Source organism: Alosa sapidissima, chromosome 6, assembly GCF_018492685.1.
Source record: "Alosa sapidissima isolate fAloSap1 chromosome 6, fAloSap1.pri, whole genome shotgun sequence".
Taxonomy (NCBI): domain Eukaryota; kingdom Metazoa; phylum Chordata; class Actinopteri; order Clupeiformes; family Clupeidae; genus Alosa; species Alosa sapidissima.
In genome coordinates this window covers 31,349,835-31,367,334 of record NC_055962.1, presented here as the reverse complement: position 1 = coordinate 31,367,334, position 17,500 = coordinate 31,349,835, and the positions used below count along the sequence as shown (strand labels likewise).

Here is a 17,500-nt window from a genome sequence, read left to right as displayed (position 1 = left end):
TTGACCAGTGTTTGGTTACCTGTTTGTGCATTGAGGCATGTGCCTTTGTGTGTGTGTGTGTGTGTGTGTGTGTGTGTGTGTGTGTGTGTGTGTGTGTGTGTGTGTGTGTGTGTGTGTGTAGGGTGCGCAGTTATGTGATGATTTCCTGTGTTGGGTTACTTGTTTGTGATGCCATAGATACCTGTGTGTGTTGGTCCTGCAGCTTGAAGGTTTTGTTGGCAGTGTGTGTGTGTGTGTGTGTGTGTGTGTCTGTGTCTGTGTGTATTGTATTTATGAATAAGAGATGAGTTGAGTGCCTATCTGTGGTGTGGTGTATGAGTAACCTGTCACTATTAGCTAGACAGATACACTGACTGTAGCCATGACATAGTCTAAGCTCTCTCTGATGTCAGTGCGTCCTCTTCTATTGATCTCAACAGACGAGACACAGAGAACATTGTGTTACTACACCATGGTGTAATTCACAACTATCCATCTTTATCCTCTGCATTGGGACCATGTTGTTGTTGTTTTCCATGGTTCACCCATTGAGACATAAACAGAAGATTAAGTACATATAGCTAAAGGGGAGGATCCCGCTGTTGTTTCTTCTCATAGCAGCTCCCCCTGACCCTGATCTGGCCCAGATAAGGCCGAGCTCCGCTCCAGTATCAGCTGCTGTGTGCTGCTGAGTGCTGCTGTGGGCGGTTAGTTCTGGGGGGTTAGTTCTCGTGTCTGTGTTGGCTCACTGCACTCCACTCAGGGCCAGATGTGTGGTGATGTAATCGGCTGATTCTGGGCCAGTGGTGACAGCCTGCGTTTGCACACCGTCCGTCAAGTTCAGTGGGTCCACCTCTCCCTCTCTTCTCTCCTCTCCCTCTCTTCTCTCCTCTCCCTCCTCTCCTTTCCTCTTCTCTCCTCTCCTCTTTCTCCTCCTCTTTCCCTCTCTTCTGTCCTTTCCTCTTCCGCCTTCTCTCCTCTCCTCTTCCTCCGTAATTAAACTATATTTGACCCGTTGCTAACAGTCAGGTCACACAGTACAGAAACACATACACACAATCACACAGCTGTTGAGAGCGTGGCTAACCTAGTTTGCCTGTGTACGGCCACGCTTCCCAGCATGCCTCTGTTCATCCTAGTCAGTCACAGCTGTCCCATCGCCAAGGTAACATGATCGGCATGATGTCAGTGTTGTAGAAGATTGGCCGATTGCAGATCTACTGAGATGTTAGGCCCTGGAATGACCTGGTTGACGCACTAAGCTATTGTTACCGTTCAAGAAAAGCCCAAGCGTTGTCCTTGCTTGAAAGTGTATCCATTTATTCCACAACGTAAAAACAGCGTGGCAAACGCACCTTCACGGTAGAACGGTCAAAAACCTTCCGCCTTCCGGGGTCAACACCTAACCACAACAGTAGGCTTCCTACCTATATACCTGATGCACCCCCACAGATACACAGCGACACCCTGTGCAATAAATGGACATGACACCTCAACCATAGCAACATATTTGGCTGCTACAGTCATCGTTGGGCCACAGCTGAGTGACATCTGTGTCACACACACACAGGTGGGCAGGAACAGCACATCCCAGCCATTTGTTTGGACAGGAGAGGTGTCAGTCTCATAGAGGTCCTCCCAATCACACTCGGGCAATAGCCATGAAACTGAATAGGGGCTTCAGACCACATAGAGAGGTTAGAGGCATCTGCGATTTAATATGTGCCTCATAGGGCACCTACACCTGTTACAATACAGCTCAGGATGACTCTGACAACACTCACACACACAGCCTGACCAAATGTAAACCAATGCTTGAGATGAAGACCTCCGGTCAGAGTAAGAGTTTGACCAGCTCTCTGTGTCGTGTTTGTGCTCCCCAGGCCCAGCTGTCCAGCGCCATGTCCAGAATGGGCCCACCTCAGAGGAGCTGGAGGCACAGAGAAGGTAAGACATCCCCTCAGTATCCACAACATTAAATTAAATTCAACGTTGCTTGCTTTATTAACATGACTTGTGTTGCCAAAGCACCAAACAAAACAGCATATTTTACAGTAACAGTTACGGTAACGTTGACTACATTGAGGGAAACAGTAACAAGCAAACATCAAACATTCTATGGAACGCTCAGAACAGCATATTCTATAGAACGTTCAGAACAAAACATTCCATTGAACACTCTGAACAGAATATTCCACAGAACATTCTGTAGAATGCCTGCGACACTGAGTCAAGGAGACTTGTTAAGCGTGCATAGTTTCATAGCTAGTGAAAGACTAAATAAAACATGTGTCTGTCTCAGTGAGAGAGTGTGTTTGGCAACTCGGAAGTGTGTGTGGAGTGTATGTGAAGCCGCTGTTTCCATCTCTGCTCGGTCCTGTCACCTCTAATGTATGAGAACAACTCAACTCCCACCACTGTCTCCCACAAACACACTTCATGTTTCTCTCAGAGGAGCCCAGATTCTTCACCGACAGACAGAATGTTCTAGAATCTCAGCCCTCACAGGCTAGGGAGCGCTCTCATATCAAACCAACCAATCATATCACAGCTGCAGAACACCCCAGACCTGTGAAAAGAACTACTCGCTAACAAGATGAAAGACCTTTTGGGGGCGTAGCGTCCCATCTCACATGCCCTCGCTCTCAAGCACATCTCCTCTTAAAGAGAGACCCACAGCATGGACTCTCTCTCCCTCTCCTCTCTCTCTCATCTCTCTCTCTCCTTTCTCTGTCTCATCTCTCTCTTCTCTCTACCTCTACCCCCCCCCCCCCCATCTCTCTGTGTGTAGTCACTGGCATGGCTATTCTTTGATTAGCATGTCCAGTCTCCTCATGGAGCCCCGAGACGCTGAGGTTCTGATGACCACCCAGATCGTGTGTCTGGACAAACATGGGCTCAGTGCTAATCCTGCTGCCCAGGAGACACAGCCTGGCCAACACTCACACACATGCCCCCATTCTTACACACACACACACAACCATGCCCCCACTCAAACAAACACACACAAACACACACACACACACACACACGCACACACACACACACACACACACACACACACACACACAGACACACACACACACACACACACACACACACACACACACACACACACATACATACACATACACACACACACACACACACACACACACACATGCCCCCACTCAAACAAACAGACACAAACACACACACACCAGAGGAATAGCAGAGGGAAAGAGGAGTGTGTGTCTATAGAAGTAGGAAAACACCACGCCCTCCAGCATCCAAAAACACAGCAGCACTGCTCACTCCCATCAGTCATATCGCCGTGACAACCTTAACAGTGCTGCATCAGCAATTCCATAACGCGCGGCTGGAAATTTCCACTCTTTGTCAATCTCCTGTTTCCCTCTCTCCCCCTCTTTTTCCACATCTGTCCATCTATCTCTGTCTCTCTTTCCCTTCGTCTCATCCTCTCTATCCCTCTGTCCCTCTCTCTCTCCGTTTGTGAATCACTTTTTTCTTACTCTCTTTATCTCCGTTTCACTACCTGACCTTTTCTCAAACTCACAATCCCTCTCCTCTGTCTCCCTCTCCTCTGTCTCCCTCTCCTCTGCCTTGCTCTCTCCCTCTCCTCCGTCCCCCTCAATTCCTCTCCTCTGTCTCCCTCTCCTCTGTCTCTCTCTCCTCTGTCTCTCTCTCCTCTGTCTCTCTCTCCTCTGTCTCCCTCTCCTGTCTCCCTCACCTCTGTCTCCCCCTCTACCTGGATTTTTCTGTTTTATCCTCACCACCTCTGCCCCCTCCCCTCCCTCTCTTACTGTCCCTCTCACTCACTCTCTCCCTTTTCTCCCTCCCCTCTCTCCCTCCATCTTCATCCCTCCCTCTCATCTCTCTCCCTCCCTCTCTCTCTCCCTCCCCTCTTCCTGCTCTCTCCTCTCCCTCTCCTCTCTCTCCCCCTCTCTCTCCCTCTCTCTCCTTCTGTCATGGCCTCTGCCAGGTCATATCTCTGTCATATGCTTCTCACAGCCAGTGGACCGGCCTGCCCTGGGTACGCCGCGGTTACAGGAAAAGCTTCTTCCTGTTCGGCACTCTCTCTGCAGGGGAGCGATCGGCGGTTAAGTTCAAGCAAAAACAAACCCTCACCGTACAGAGCCTTTTATTCAGCCCGCTGGGTCCAGGGGAGCGTAAACCAATAATATCTTTGGGTTGGGAGAGAGAGAGAGCAAAGAGAGAAGTGTTTGTAGATGGCGGGGATGAAAACATGGATATGTGAGATGAGGCTGCCGCTAGGAGGATCCTCCTGAATTATTAAAGTCAATCCTTCTCTTAAGCGTCTTTGTTAAAGAGGTATTTATAGCACTCGTACTACCACAGAGGAGGAGACTTCTTATATGGTTCAACATTCAGACATGAGATATCTGACCCGCTCATAAGGGCCATAAACTATGCTACCACTTCTCTGCTGCTACGCTTCACAGTCTAGACTGAGGAGATTGGGACATGGCACCGCATGTGTGTGGTGGGATCAAATGTTATGTGGTTAGTGTTAGATAGGGAACAGTGACCTGGACACCCTGTGGAGGACATGCCCAAAGCGCATGGGGGAAATATGCCTAAAAGGTAGGTGGATGATGATGTCTATGGGTCTGTCGTTTCACTTACAGGTTTCTATGTGCATCTATGGGGTTGGGAATATCGACTTGCGGCTCTTTTAGACAGAGATCCCACAGTAATCACATTATCCATCCTTATGCAATCTTTACTTATTAACTCTGAACCAGAGTTGTCACACCGCCACCCCACTGTCTTCTTTCACACAGCTGTTTACCTTTGCAGAACCAGAGGCGTGCTGTTTAAATAGGCTGACTACTCGTTTTCCTTCTACAGGTTTAATTAGGCTGGCTACCTGTTTTCGCTCTAGAGGTTTAATTAGGCTGGCTACTTGTTTTCCTTCTACAGGTTTAATTAGGCAGGCTACCCGTTTTCCTTCTACAGGTTTAATTAAGCAGGCTACCCATTTTCGCTCTAAAGGTTTAATTAGGATGGCTACCCGCTTTCCTTCTAGAGGTTTAATTAGGCTGGTTACCCGTTTTCCTTCTAGAGGTTGTTTGAGGTTATGTCAATGTTGACTGTATGCTCCTCTCGTCTTTGCATATTACATGTAAGTTGTTGGAATGTTATCTCAAGGTTATGTAGGGGTTGACTGTACGTTCCTCCAGTGTTTGGATATGGTCTGAAGGTTATATTTAGGTTGTTGACTGTGTCTTTCTGTTGGTTGTGCCCGCAGGCAGATGGAGATGCAGCAGCAGCAGCAGCAGCAGATGCAGGCGCACATGGAGAGGGAGCGACGAGCATCCAACTCAGGTAGCAGCTCCAGCCGTCTCCAGCACAGACTAGGTCCCAGTTAGCGTGGCCTTACCTCAGCTGGGTAGCACTATACACCACCACTGACAATCTGTCATCCTGTCTGTGTCTGTTAGCGTGGCCGTACCACATCTGTGTAGCACTAATACACCACCACTGACACATTTTCACACTCTCTCTCCTCCCTCTCTCCTCTTCTTTTTTCTCTTTCTCCATCACTCTCTCTCCATCCCCCTCTCTCCTCCTCCTCCGCTGCAGGTTCCCCATTTTCAGGACACCCCGCTGTGCTCTCGGTGGCGCCCCCTACTGTCATGCCTCCGCCCATGCAGCCGTTGTCTCTGGGAGGGCCCTGTCCGCCGCCTCCACCCCCTCCAGGGCCCCCGCCCCCATCGGCCGGGGCGCCCCCGCCCCCGCCCCCACTCCCCATGGGTGATGCGTCCGCACCCACCGGCCTGGCGGCCATGATCGCCGGAGCCAAGCTGCGCCGCGTCCAGAGGGTGAGTCAGCGCGCATCGCAGCCAGCCAAGCCGACACTGAGCCAGATCTGGGCCGCATTAGGGCCGCATCTGTTTCAGGCTTCATGTCCTCATCTCTGAAAGACTCTGTAGTGAAGTGCCTAAAGATTAGTCATTAGATAACATACAATGCCGGTAGTAAGAGATGGGGTTGTGATCTGTAGAGAGAAACACTCTTACCCAGGATTTGTAGTAAATGCATGCAGAAACTTATAGGTGCCATACAGAATTCTAATGGATCTTTCTGATCAGTAGTGAGGAGATTGGTACATAGTTTTCTCCCTGACTCAGCTGTCGTTCTGTGCCCACAGCCGCCCGAGGAGAATACTGCTGCCAAAAACGATGCCAACCGAACGAGTGGCGGTAGCGGAGGTCTGATGGAAGAAATGAACGCCCTGTTGGCGCGAAGGTGAGAACTCTCCTCAGTCCTCTGAAATGACCAGAGAGAACCCTGCAAGTGACTCTGATCTAGAATTTAATATTGGATCTTCGAATGCCAAAGAGTTCCTCCCACCAACAACAAAGGTGAGGTGCTCTGAGGACAGGTAGATAACCTTGGACCTGGTCTGTCAGACCTCAGAGACATGACTGTTCTGTAATTCTATCCCATAATTGTCACTGCTATGGGAACGGAAACACTGCTCGTCATGGCGAAAATTGATTTGTGGGCGCCTTGGCTACTGTAGAATGATCCTTTTCAATAATAGATCCATAAAACCCAGAACTTGTGATTCTCTTCCTCCAGACGGAAAGCGTGTGAAACACCGGAGAAGAAAGACGAGGACAGCCAAAATGTGAGTGAACGCTGGAGACACATGAGACAGCTGACCCATTCACACTGGTGCCGCAACTAAAAAACTCGTCTCGGCAAAATGTCTAGGGGGCTTGGTAGTAAATTTGGCGATTCCGCCTCGGTCTATGTGAAAGGGACAGTCGTTCCGCGATTCTGGTACATAAAATCGCGGCGATTTCGCCAGTGTGAAAGGGCCTAGAGAAAAGAGTCATTTTAGTGAAAAGAGTCATTTTATTCTCCCTACACCTCCCTCCCTCCCTCTCCCATCCTTCCTTTTTCTCTCTCCCTCTCTTTCTCTCTCCCTCTCTTTCTCTCTCTCCCTCTCTTTCTCTCTCCCTTCCTTTCTTTCCCTCCCTCTCTTTCTCTCTCTTCCTTCCTTTCTCTATCTCCCTCTCTTTCTGTGACTCCCCTCTTCTATACAGCACTCCACAGTGTACTGCACACAGCTCCACATTTGTGTCTGATGTCTATCTGTTGTTCCTTGTTCATGCAGGACGACCCCAACTCCCCCTCTCCCATGTCCAGGGGCCAGAATGCCACAGGTATAGTCCACAATGCCTTTCGTCCAGTACAGCCTTTACATGTTATAGTTACTTAGTAAATCTACTGTGCGTCTTCATCCAAAGTGCCTCACACATAATGCTACAGACTAAATCAGTAGAGATAAACGTTAAGTGGTGCTAAGTACAAGAGAATCCATATTTTGACAGGTTCAAGCACAAGAACCAGTAATGAGAGGCATGATTATGTGTGCGTACATCAAGGCCATAATTAAGAATAGTCAGAATAGTAATTTGCAACAGAATACCTGCCTATTTAGAATTATCACCACACAACAGTCTCACACAATCAGCATTAATGCTACAGTAATCAGCTTTTACAGGCATCGGTGTGTGTGTGTGTTGGTGTGTGTGTATGTGATTTAAGAGAACATGCTCTCTAGTCATCTATTTTTCAGCAGGTTAAGTCCTCCCCTCTCTCTCACTCTCTCCTATGTGCATGTACTGTATGTGTATGTGTGCATCTCTCTCCAATGTGCAGACGGCGTGAAGAAGCCGTGGGACCGGGCCAACTCTGCTGAGCGCTCGTCGCTAGTATCAAAGTAAGCAGCCCTGGCTAGACCAGATCAGAACCAGATCTGGGCCACAGCCAGTCCAGAATCAGCTTCTGTGCTCTGGAAGGAATTCGGTCTGGTTTAGTTTAGTTTGGTGAAGTTTGGGTCACCCCAAAAATGAAAGATTTATTCCATTCTCTTCTATAATGGTAGATATGACTAATTGTATCATTTATGTAATGATATTAAGCATGTTGATAGACATGATTCGGTCACCTTCTCTGAAGTGCAGTAACCACCCTTGACCAGAAGGGGGTGCTGTAATGTTATGTGATGTCTGTGATCTCCCGTGATCCCGGCACATGTATAACTGGATGTTAATGGTCCTGGTCATGTCAACAGGGTTCGGCCTGTGGGGAGCACCAGTGACACAGACGCCTTAGACTTGGACAGAATGAAACAGGTAAGGCCCAGAAACAGCAGCACTGGATGAAATGGGCGCACAGCGTAAGGCGACAGTGCTGCTGAGATGGCCCACCATGTGTGTGTGAAAACCATGCTAGCATGTGACCAGGGCAACACTGCAGTGCTAAGCATACCTCTGTGCCTTTCCATTCTCTCCAACAGGAGATATTGGAGGAAGTTGTCCGTGAGTTGCACAAGGTGAAGGACGAGATCATCGATGGTAGGTTTCACCACTGCATGTACAAAGTCCATATTCGGTCAGAAATAGTGCTTGATAAACACATGCCATCCAAATCCGTTGGCCAGAATTAGTGAACTAAGAGATGAGGTGGCATGTCAGAGGGAGGGAAGCTGGAAGCACCTCAGTTTCCCTCAATACTGACTAAAGAGGGAAGTTGCACCCTTTAGTGAGTGATCCATTTATAAGTGCTGTGGCTATGACTACAGACTAAAGTCTGCATGTAATACATGTTTTTCCCATTATTTAGCTAACGTTCTTAGAGAGAATTACAGTGAGTTTACTACAGGGAGGGACAGTCCCCCTCAGGCAGCACTGGGTGAAGTGCCCACATGGCAGTCTTGGCCACAATGGTGGCACCTCCTGGGATGGACGTTGTGAGTTGTGAGTCCCAGGAGGTACCACTTAGAACTTACCACTACACTCTTAAAACGAATATGTTGAAAACAACACAACTTGAGTTGTTTTCAACACATCTCTGTGTCCAGATAGAGACAACACAGTTTTTTTTATTTGTTACACAATATGGGTTTAAAATAACACATACACAACAACTTGTGTTTTTTTTTTTTTAACACAACCCTGTGTTAGATAGGGACAACACATTTGTTTTAAGAGTGTAGACTACCACCACCCCCATGCTTAACATGAGCTGTATGTCACCATAAGGATGTCAGTGATGCCTCAGGCTATACATATTCGATATGCTTTATTGGCATGATCATTTAAAAAGAGGCAAGGCATGGTAAGTTTGTTTATAGAGCACATGTCATACAGTAGAGTAATGGAATGTGATATGTTAAGAGCTAGTAAACATCAATTTATATTTCTTACTGACCTTTCTGTTTATATTCCTTATATGTTACAGTAAGTGAGTGCTGTAGTCTGAGAGCAAAGATTAACCGGAGTCAAATTCCTTGTTTGGCAAACCTGGCCAATAAAGCTGATTCTGATCAAAACGTTAAAAAGAGGAAATCAAATCTGAATCCTATTCTTTTTTTCTCACCTGCAGCCATTAGACACGAATTGAGTCGAATCAGCACGACATAATCCTCTGGACCCAGGTGACCCACCTGAGACCCACTCCACCCCACCCCACCCTCCACCCCCACACCAGGACCTGCTGTAGCCCTGAAGAGGAAGGGATCGTCGCCGTGGCGACTGCCCGGCAGGCTGTCTGTAAATCACGGCGGCTGTTCTGTGAAAGAATCATGGTACCATTCCTTCCTCCGATACGACAGAAACATTCTTTTGGTAGCCCCCAGTTTGGAACAGTGTAGAAGGATACAGGACACTTGCACTGGTTTCTGTTTTTGGCTCGTAGTTTTATTTGTTTTCATTTTTCAAACAAATTGAACCTCAAAGACCGTCTTTTCAACACGTCTTAAGGAAATTTAAGTAAATCTGAACATCTTGCTTTTATTATTTTGTTGTATTTTTGTTTTATTATTATTGTTATTATTATTATTATTATTATTAGTTTATGTAGTGGTGTATATGTATGTAGTGGTAGATTTAGTGCTGACAAAAATAATATAATTCTATTAATAATATTACTGCTAATAATAATAATAATGATGATAATAATAATAATGTTGTTGCACATCATTTAATGTTAGCCTTTTATATTTTATATTTGGTCTCATTTTCCTCTGGTTGTGTTTCCAAGTACAATTATAAGCACATTCTGATTTCGTTCTCATCATCTTGGACCGTGAGATTTGTAAAAGAGTTTTTTATCCTTTTGCCAACACAGATGTGTGTGGGAATCACTGGCAGAGAATTTTTAAAAACAAGTTTGAACCCGATATTAAACTATGGGAAATGACGTGTTGCTTTTTGAATATTGCAAATCTTATGGATGAAAAAAAAAGACAAAAAATCAGTACCCCAGAGTATTTGTGATCATGTTGTTAATAAAAAAAAAATGTTTATTGGCTGCAAGGATATGTATTGTTCGTTTATTTCCCCTTTTTGACCAAGTGCTTCCTGGTTTTAAAAACAAAAATCGTTACACAAAATGAATTCAAATAAAGCTGTGAACAATGTCTTGGACATCTGAAGTGGTCTGTGCTCCCTGAGAGTCGTGTCATTTCAGGGTTTGTCGTTGTCATTTGCACCCCACTTGGGATACACATACTGATACAGGACTATGTCTGTTCAATCCTTCAGATGTTTGAAGATTAATGTAAATTAACTGAGTCATGTATGACAGACAGGCAAACAGACAGACAGACAGACAGATAGCAATGGGGATGAACACAAGTAAAAATGTATGACAAAAAGAAATGGGAAAATTTAAGCTGTGTGTGTAGAGCTTTATTTACTGCAAATTTTATAAAACAAATTTTTGAAATTGCACAATTATTTTGATAAGTATTTATATTTATAATGATGTTTAAAATTATAGGAATTAATACATATTTGTTGTTATTCTCCCATCTGTGAATTATGTGTTCACATGATTGTTGAAGTCTCGCGAGACTGGAAATTGGAGCGTAGTGCAGCGTGGTTTGCCGAGTGTGAACCGAGTGAAGTTATTTGTATTATCGAGGAGGGAGGACGGTTAACAGTGCAAGGGGGTGTGTATATCTGGGGCAGTGCGCTCAGTGTGTCTGATCCAGCAAGCTGGCGGAATTCAATATGGCATCCGGCGAAACGCTGTATATAGAAACGGATGGCTCGGAGATGCCGGCGGAGATAGTGGAACTTCACGAAATAGAAGTAGAAACGATTCCCGTGGAGACTATTGAGACTACAGTGGTCGGGGGAGACGATGATGACGAACACCAGCCTATGATCGCCCTGCAACCGCTTGATTCAGACGACCATCACCACCAAGAAGTGATCCTAGTCCAGACCCGAGAGGAGGTTGTCGGCGGGGACGACTCAGACCTCCGTGCAGACGATGGATTTGAGGATCAAATCCTTATTCCCGTCCCCACTTCTGGGGCCGAGGAGGAATATATCGGTCAGACTCTGGTTACTGTTGCAGGGAAAAGCTCCATAGGGCGGATGAAGAAGGGGGGAGGCAGTAGTGGCAAGAGAGCGGGCAAAAAAAGCTATCTAAGCGCCGCAGAAGCCACCGGAAGAAAATGGGAGCAAAAGCAAGTCCAAATAAAGACACTGGAAGGAGAATTTTCTGTTACGATGTGGGCATCAGGTCAGTTTGCTCCATATTGTTGATAGTGTTTCCATGGGTTGACTGTCTCTGTTTGTGGTGTTCTTAGCCTACAAAGCAAGGCCTTGCAGGGCGTTGTCCTTCCGCGCCAGAGCTGTTCCAAAAGTAGTCCGCGTGAGAAGCGTCTGGAGTGATTTTCAAAGTGTTTAGGAACGAAAGAGCTCGCTGTAAGAATGATTTGTTTTTGTTTTGACGGGAGGCCATGTTTTTAGGTGTTGATGGGCGCCGCCATATTCCCCGAGTCAAGTATGGCGGCCCGAAAAAATGGCGATGGTTCGGCCGGGCGAAGATGGCGGCGGGTGGGAGTGCAAGAACGCTGCTGGTGCAGATTGTTGCAGGCCTCAACTGCGTAGTCGAGTAGTTAGCTAGCTTGCTAACCGTTAGCTGACCATGGACCCTCAGCATGGAATGGCCCGATAGCAGTATGCCAAAGCAACTGTAGTGTACTAGCTAATAATGTATATGTTAACGTTACACTCAAAATGCGTATGTCAGGACCTGGTACTTATCAATTAAATGCATTGTATTGCACGAACAGTTATGGTAAGCTATGTTGCCTGTGGTATAGAATTCTGAATTGGGTAACTTAGTGCATAAAAAAATTGCATCGGTAAAAAAATACTGTACTTATGTTTAGCAAAATTATGTTACATTTGGCTATTTCACATCAACCTAGTCATCATGCTAGTTAGGAAACTCTCATATCATTGATAACCATTTATTGAAATTAGCCGTTTTTATCCAGCCGTAAAACAGTGAAACAGTTACCTATGCATTATTGCAGTAGAACGTTGCAATTAAGTTTTCAGTTCATCCCAAGTAGATGGATCGGTTAGCTAAAGCGAAGCGTGCAGTAGTCTCAAAAAACTCCGAATATTAGCGGTTTGCTGCGACCGCACGCAATGTAGCTAGGAATTGCTTACTTTGCGTGACTTCAAGGCGACATAATCTCTTCACCCTGTATAGCTGCCCACGTAGTTATTGTAAGCGCTTGGGAAGTTTTGACGAGGGTTTACATACTAAGGATTACAGCAGTTAGTAGGGAGCCTAACTATTTTTTCACAAGAAGGCGTCTTGCGCACTATCAGCTAGAAGAGTTTCCAACGTGACTTGAAACCCACAGCTCTCTAAGCATAAACAACAACAAATAAACAGATTTATCTCCATCCATATCTGACTGACAGTGTATAAACTAGTCGACTGTTGAGGAAACGTCATGTGGTGCGACGTTTTTGTTAGAATATTGTTTAGTCCCAGTTCAAAGTCTGTGTGTTCGGGGTTCTCAGCACGAGGGACTGGCGACCTCCAGTGATGTGTCAAGGCACTGCAGGAGGGCACTAACTAAACCGGGATTTTTATCGGATTGTTTAGGTTCCTTGTCCATTATGCATACATTCCAAAACATAACAAAACAGGCATGCTTTAACTGTATCATTACTCTGCCAGTTACTTTTCAGTTTAAACTCTCATCTTTTGGTGATGATATGAAGTTAAAAAGACATAAAAGAAACTATGAGAGTATAATTCACTGTTTATTTTAAAGTCGTTCCTGAACAGTGATCTACTTATTGATGTCCAATTTGCACTGTCAATGAAAAAAGGAATGACTCCTACCTAACATTTTATACCTCTCACACTCAACAGTTAATACACCTGTGAAACTGTTACCTGTCCACAATTGCATTAGACAGCTGCAATTAAGTTTAATTTAAATGTCAATTGCAAAACGGAAGACTCATACCTAACACGGGGGATGTAGGCCTACTGAACTTCTGTTCTAAAATACTATTTCTGTGCAATAAGGAGGAGGGCCCGTGTTGTGGTTGTACTGTGGCGCGTTTTCCAAAACCATAGTTGGTAACTAAGTTTGCAACTATGTTGGTTGCAATGCAATTTCCCATTGCCAACCAACTAAGTTGCTAACAGGTTAGCAACTATATTTTGGTAAACGCACCCCAGGTCAGTAAACAGAACCAGTTTGTTCATTAGTCCCTTCCCATTCTGCTTCTTAGAGGTGCACAGTCCTGCTGCAGAAGGAAGTCACTACTGCAGTGTTTCCCAGGGAATTGAATTCCATTTGTTGTGGTTGGTTTGCAGAATGAACTTGAATGCAACAGTTTTTAACAAATTAGCACATCGTGGTTATGATGCTAACCAGATTTAAGCACAATTTAGTACAACCTGGAAAATCAATGTGTGGTGGTCAGTGTTGGTATTGTGGTGGGCCGCCACAAATAAGTCAATGTATGGGAAACACTGTACTGTGTAGAGTATCTGAATCATTAAATGCAGTATGCCAGGTGCAGCCCCTCGGAGGATTTTTAGATGAGGACTAGATGCTCTCCACACACTGGCGTCAATATGAGTGCAGTGCACTCAGCCAGACACGTTCAATCAGTTTCCAGTGTTGCACATCAGCACCAAACTTTTTTGCCACTGCCATGGCAGTTACGGTTTAGGTCATTTTTGCATCGACAGCAGTGGAAAGCACAGGACCGTAGAGAGGCAGTGAGTGGTGCGTGCTACACTCATGTTGGTGCTGGTGTGCAGCCAGCTGGCTTTAGAGTTGGGATAGTTTAGAGTGCTGTGATAAAAACATTCAACCAAGTTCAGCGTTAGCTTTTGTGGAAGCAACATGCTGTTTTTTGTCTTGGTCACCGCGTTCTGTAAATGAGGTGTCGACCCTAAAAGCAGCAAGACGAAGTGGGTTTCTTTTTGTTTAAAAACAGCCGATAAAAATACTTGAGATTTGTTTTATATGTTTTATAATTAAATATAACATAATATTACTATCTAAGGGCTCTGAATGGCTGATAACAATAGTGATAAATGGCAGATGTTAATGTATTTAGCCGTTTGGTTATTTGACTGGTAATTAACAAACTTGTTTGCAAATACCTTCCATGTGAAAAGCAACAGGCAACATATAATAGCACCAGTGACCATGTGACAAATTTCAGATTGCAGTTGTAACAAGCTGATGTGTGGCAGTGTAAGTCAGCCTATAACAATAACGTCATATGATGATATATTTTAGTTTAAGTAACATAAAACTGCCATATGTTGGACTAAATGCAAAATGCATTTAAACAAATCTTGGCAAAAACAATGTACAAGTATGTAGACACTGATACCAATATGGACCAATAAGTTTCCAAATGGGTCAAGACTAACCGCTAGTCTTAGCATAGGTCCCAGGTTAAGTGCTGTTCTTCTGATGTTATTTTAGAAGCATATTATTACCCTGTGGATGTTACATGTTTTGACGTTTGTCTCCCACTGTTATTGTTGTTGCTGCTAGATGACAAAAAAGACATAGACCATGAGACGGTGGTGGAGGAACAGATCGTGGGGGAGAATTCCCCTCCTGACTACTCGGAGTACATGACCGGGAAGAAGCTGCCCCCGGGCGGTATTCCCGGGATCGACCTCTCGGACCCCAAGCAGCTGGCAGAGTTTGCAAGGTAGGTTCCGTCAGCAGTGTACACACACACACACACACACACACACACACACACACTCTTCAGTCACACAAATACCCATGATGGACACTAATAGACAACTGAACCACACACACATGCACACACGCGCATACACACACACACACACACAAACACTTGCAGATGCAGATGTTCATAGTCACACTAATAGATATATCTCTTTATAACACACACATACCCACGTATATGGAGATAAGTCAAATACACAGTTGTTTCTACTCTTCTCTCCAAAGACTCTGTATAGGCCCGGTCACTCTGGGGTGAGGAGTGGTAACAGGATATAACTAGCTCACTGCAAAATTCAAACTGATGATACAATTCTTTTTGAGCAATATTGTTTTGCAGTCTCATGACCAGGTCCAAGTGTTCTGATTGGGTGGTTGCAACAACTTGTCTACTAGTTCCGTAATTCTGAGTTTTTGTAATAAGATCCTTTTGTCCAGTATCAATGGGACAAGTGTCTGAATAACATTCTGTCTCCCTGGCAACATTGCTCAAGAAGCCCTACGTATCTTCACAGATCTTGTAGACTGTACCGAAGAGGAGTGTTTGTAGCCTTCTGGTCATAGGGGTCAGTAGCACTCAAGTGGTCAAATAAAATGGAAAGGAAACAGATAGTCTTTAAATTCTCTTCACAGGTACCTGTGCATGTTCTACTCATCAGAAGCTAAAATAACATTAAAGCGATAGTTCGAAGTAATTTCACCCTAGGGTCCTTTGCACCATGCCCCCGAGCCAAATACCCTCCCAGAACCTGTTTTCCCTTGGTCGAACCCTGGTCGAGTAGCGCCTGGCAGGAAGCAATCAACGTTTTTTGGTATATCCAGTTTTTAATATATTTTTTTCCGAAGTGTTTACAACTTAGTGTTAACTAATAATTGTTGCAAACTGGTACTACGAACAAAATATTAGTGCTTTCCTGGATCTACATCCTTATGCATGCTTCCTGCCAGGACTTTTATGGGCTTTTCCCAAATCACGGAAGTAACGTCGACGCAGCGGTATAGTAGCAGATAGTAGCATCCATCAGACAAGTGTTATTTAAATAAACTCCTGGTGTACTTACAAACTTTTCAATCCCTCGTTTTATGAGTAAAGAACATAGTTGTACTACTGTAGAAGTTTCGTACCATTCAGGGCATTATTAGTGGAGTAATTTACGAGATAAAAGTTGGTTCCATTACACCTGCAGAAACTCATTAGTTTCTGACAGCGCTACTCGACCAGGGTTCGACCAAGGAAAAACAGGTTCTGGGAGGGTGTTTGGCTCGGGGTCATGGTGCAAAGGACCCTAGGATGAAATTACTCCGAACCATCGCTTTAAAGAGGCTCTCTTACTGGATGGGTGAAATCTAATAATGCAAAATTGACATCACACAATGCTCAGTAATATCCATTCAGTTCATATGGTTTGACAGTTGCTGTAGTTGATCATTTAAACTAAAGGTTACTTTAGTGACCTTACATTATTAGCTGAGTGTTTTTTCTGTGTGTGTGTGTGTGTGTGTGTGTGTGTCAGCCCCCACAGGTCAGACCCACGCTGGTAAGTGTGTGTGTGTGTCGCTGTGGATGATCACTCACTTTGCAAGGCTCACACATGGGACTAAGAGGGAAATCAAGGCTCACAAAAAGGGTGTTGGATCACAAACTGTCCTTCCAAATGTCACAAGCTTTATGTGGACACATTGGTGGATCACTTGTATTAGGAGTGTGGTATAGGAGTAGGAGTGTGGTATGTGAGTATATGGAGTGTGGTATAGGGGGTGTGGTATAGGAGTATAGGGAGTGTGGTATAGGAGTATAGGGAGTGTGGTATAGGAAGCGTAGTAGTTCTGGTGGTGGTTGAAGTGTAGCCCCTGCAGAATAGTCCATTGTTGCATCACTTGTTCATGCGGGTGAGAAACCGTTGCTGTGGTCTGGACTGGGCAGCACTTGAGTGCCAGCGTTTAGCCAAATGAGAACTCCTCAGGGCGCCATTATCGGCTCAAGATCCTGTGATTGCAGTCATTTGTTTGTCTAATTGCGTTAGTGTTCTGCGCTCTGCCACAGTCGCTTCCCTCTCCAGCGTGGTGGTGTGAGAGTCTGGAGGCTCCAACTGACAGGCCAGAACGCCGTGCTCCACGTTCGCTATGGAGACTGTGAGTGGCAGCAGGTGTGTGTTCTGTTGTGGCAGCCATGTTCTCAGTCGACGTCCACAGAACTCACAGGCTGATCTGTAGCGGAAACGACACCTCCAGGCCAGTCTTGGGGAATAGAGGGTTGTGGGAGAGGACAACCCTAGTGTAGTGTGAAAGTTGGCTTGCCCTGAGCTCGTTCCCGTGCTGGTAGAGGTCAGGCTTGTGCAAAATTCCAGAATAGAATTGAAACTGGCTCTTAAATTCCAATTCAATTCTTGAATTGCACTTGCATTTCAATTGAGGTAGCAA

At 45.3% G+C, this 17,500-nt stretch overlaps 2 protein-coding genes across 5 annotated transcripts in view; both read left to right on the top strand.

Moving 5' to 3' along the window:
• The window catches only part of evlb (Enah/Vasp-like b), a 77,156-nt gene extending 66,715 nt beyond the window's left edge, over positions 1-10,441 (top strand). For all 3 annotated transcript variants that reach the window (XM_042094787.1, XM_042094786.1, XM_042094785.1), the window contains 10 exons: positions 1,863-1,926; positions 5,252-5,328; positions 5,587-5,825; positions 6,155-6,252; positions 6,589-6,637; positions 7,130-7,178; positions 7,678-7,738; positions 8,093-8,153; positions 8,318-8,375; positions 9,406-10,441. In XM_042094787.1, coding sequence (XP_041950721.1) covers positions 1,863-1,926; positions 5,252-5,328; positions 5,587-5,825; positions 6,155-6,252; positions 6,589-6,637; positions 7,130-7,178; positions 7,678-7,738; positions 8,093-8,153; positions 8,318-8,375; positions 9,406-9,443 — 794 coding nt within the window. In that variant the 3' untranslated portion in view covers positions 9,444-10,441. The remainder of the gene's footprint in view (positions 1-1,862; positions 1,927-5,251; positions 5,329-5,586; positions 5,826-6,154; positions 6,253-6,588; positions 6,638-7,129; positions 7,179-7,677; positions 7,739-8,092; positions 8,154-8,317; positions 8,376-9,405) is intronic.
• Positions 10,442-10,781: 340 nt separating this feature from the next.
• The window catches only part of yy1b (YY1 transcription factor b), a 9,514-nt gene continuing 2,795 nt past the window's right edge, over positions 10,782-17,500 (top strand). The window contains exons 1-3 of one of the 2 annotated variants that reach the window (XM_042094815.1): positions 10,782-11,556; positions 14,876-15,038; positions 16,594-16,617. In XM_042094815.1, coding sequence (XP_041950749.1) covers positions 11,037-11,556; positions 14,876-15,038; positions 16,594-16,617 — 707 coding nt within the window. In that variant the 5' untranslated portion in view covers positions 10,782-11,036. The remainder of the gene's footprint in view (positions 11,557-14,875; positions 15,039-16,593; positions 16,618-17,500) is intronic. The other variant, XM_042094816.1, reaches the window with a different exon arrangement.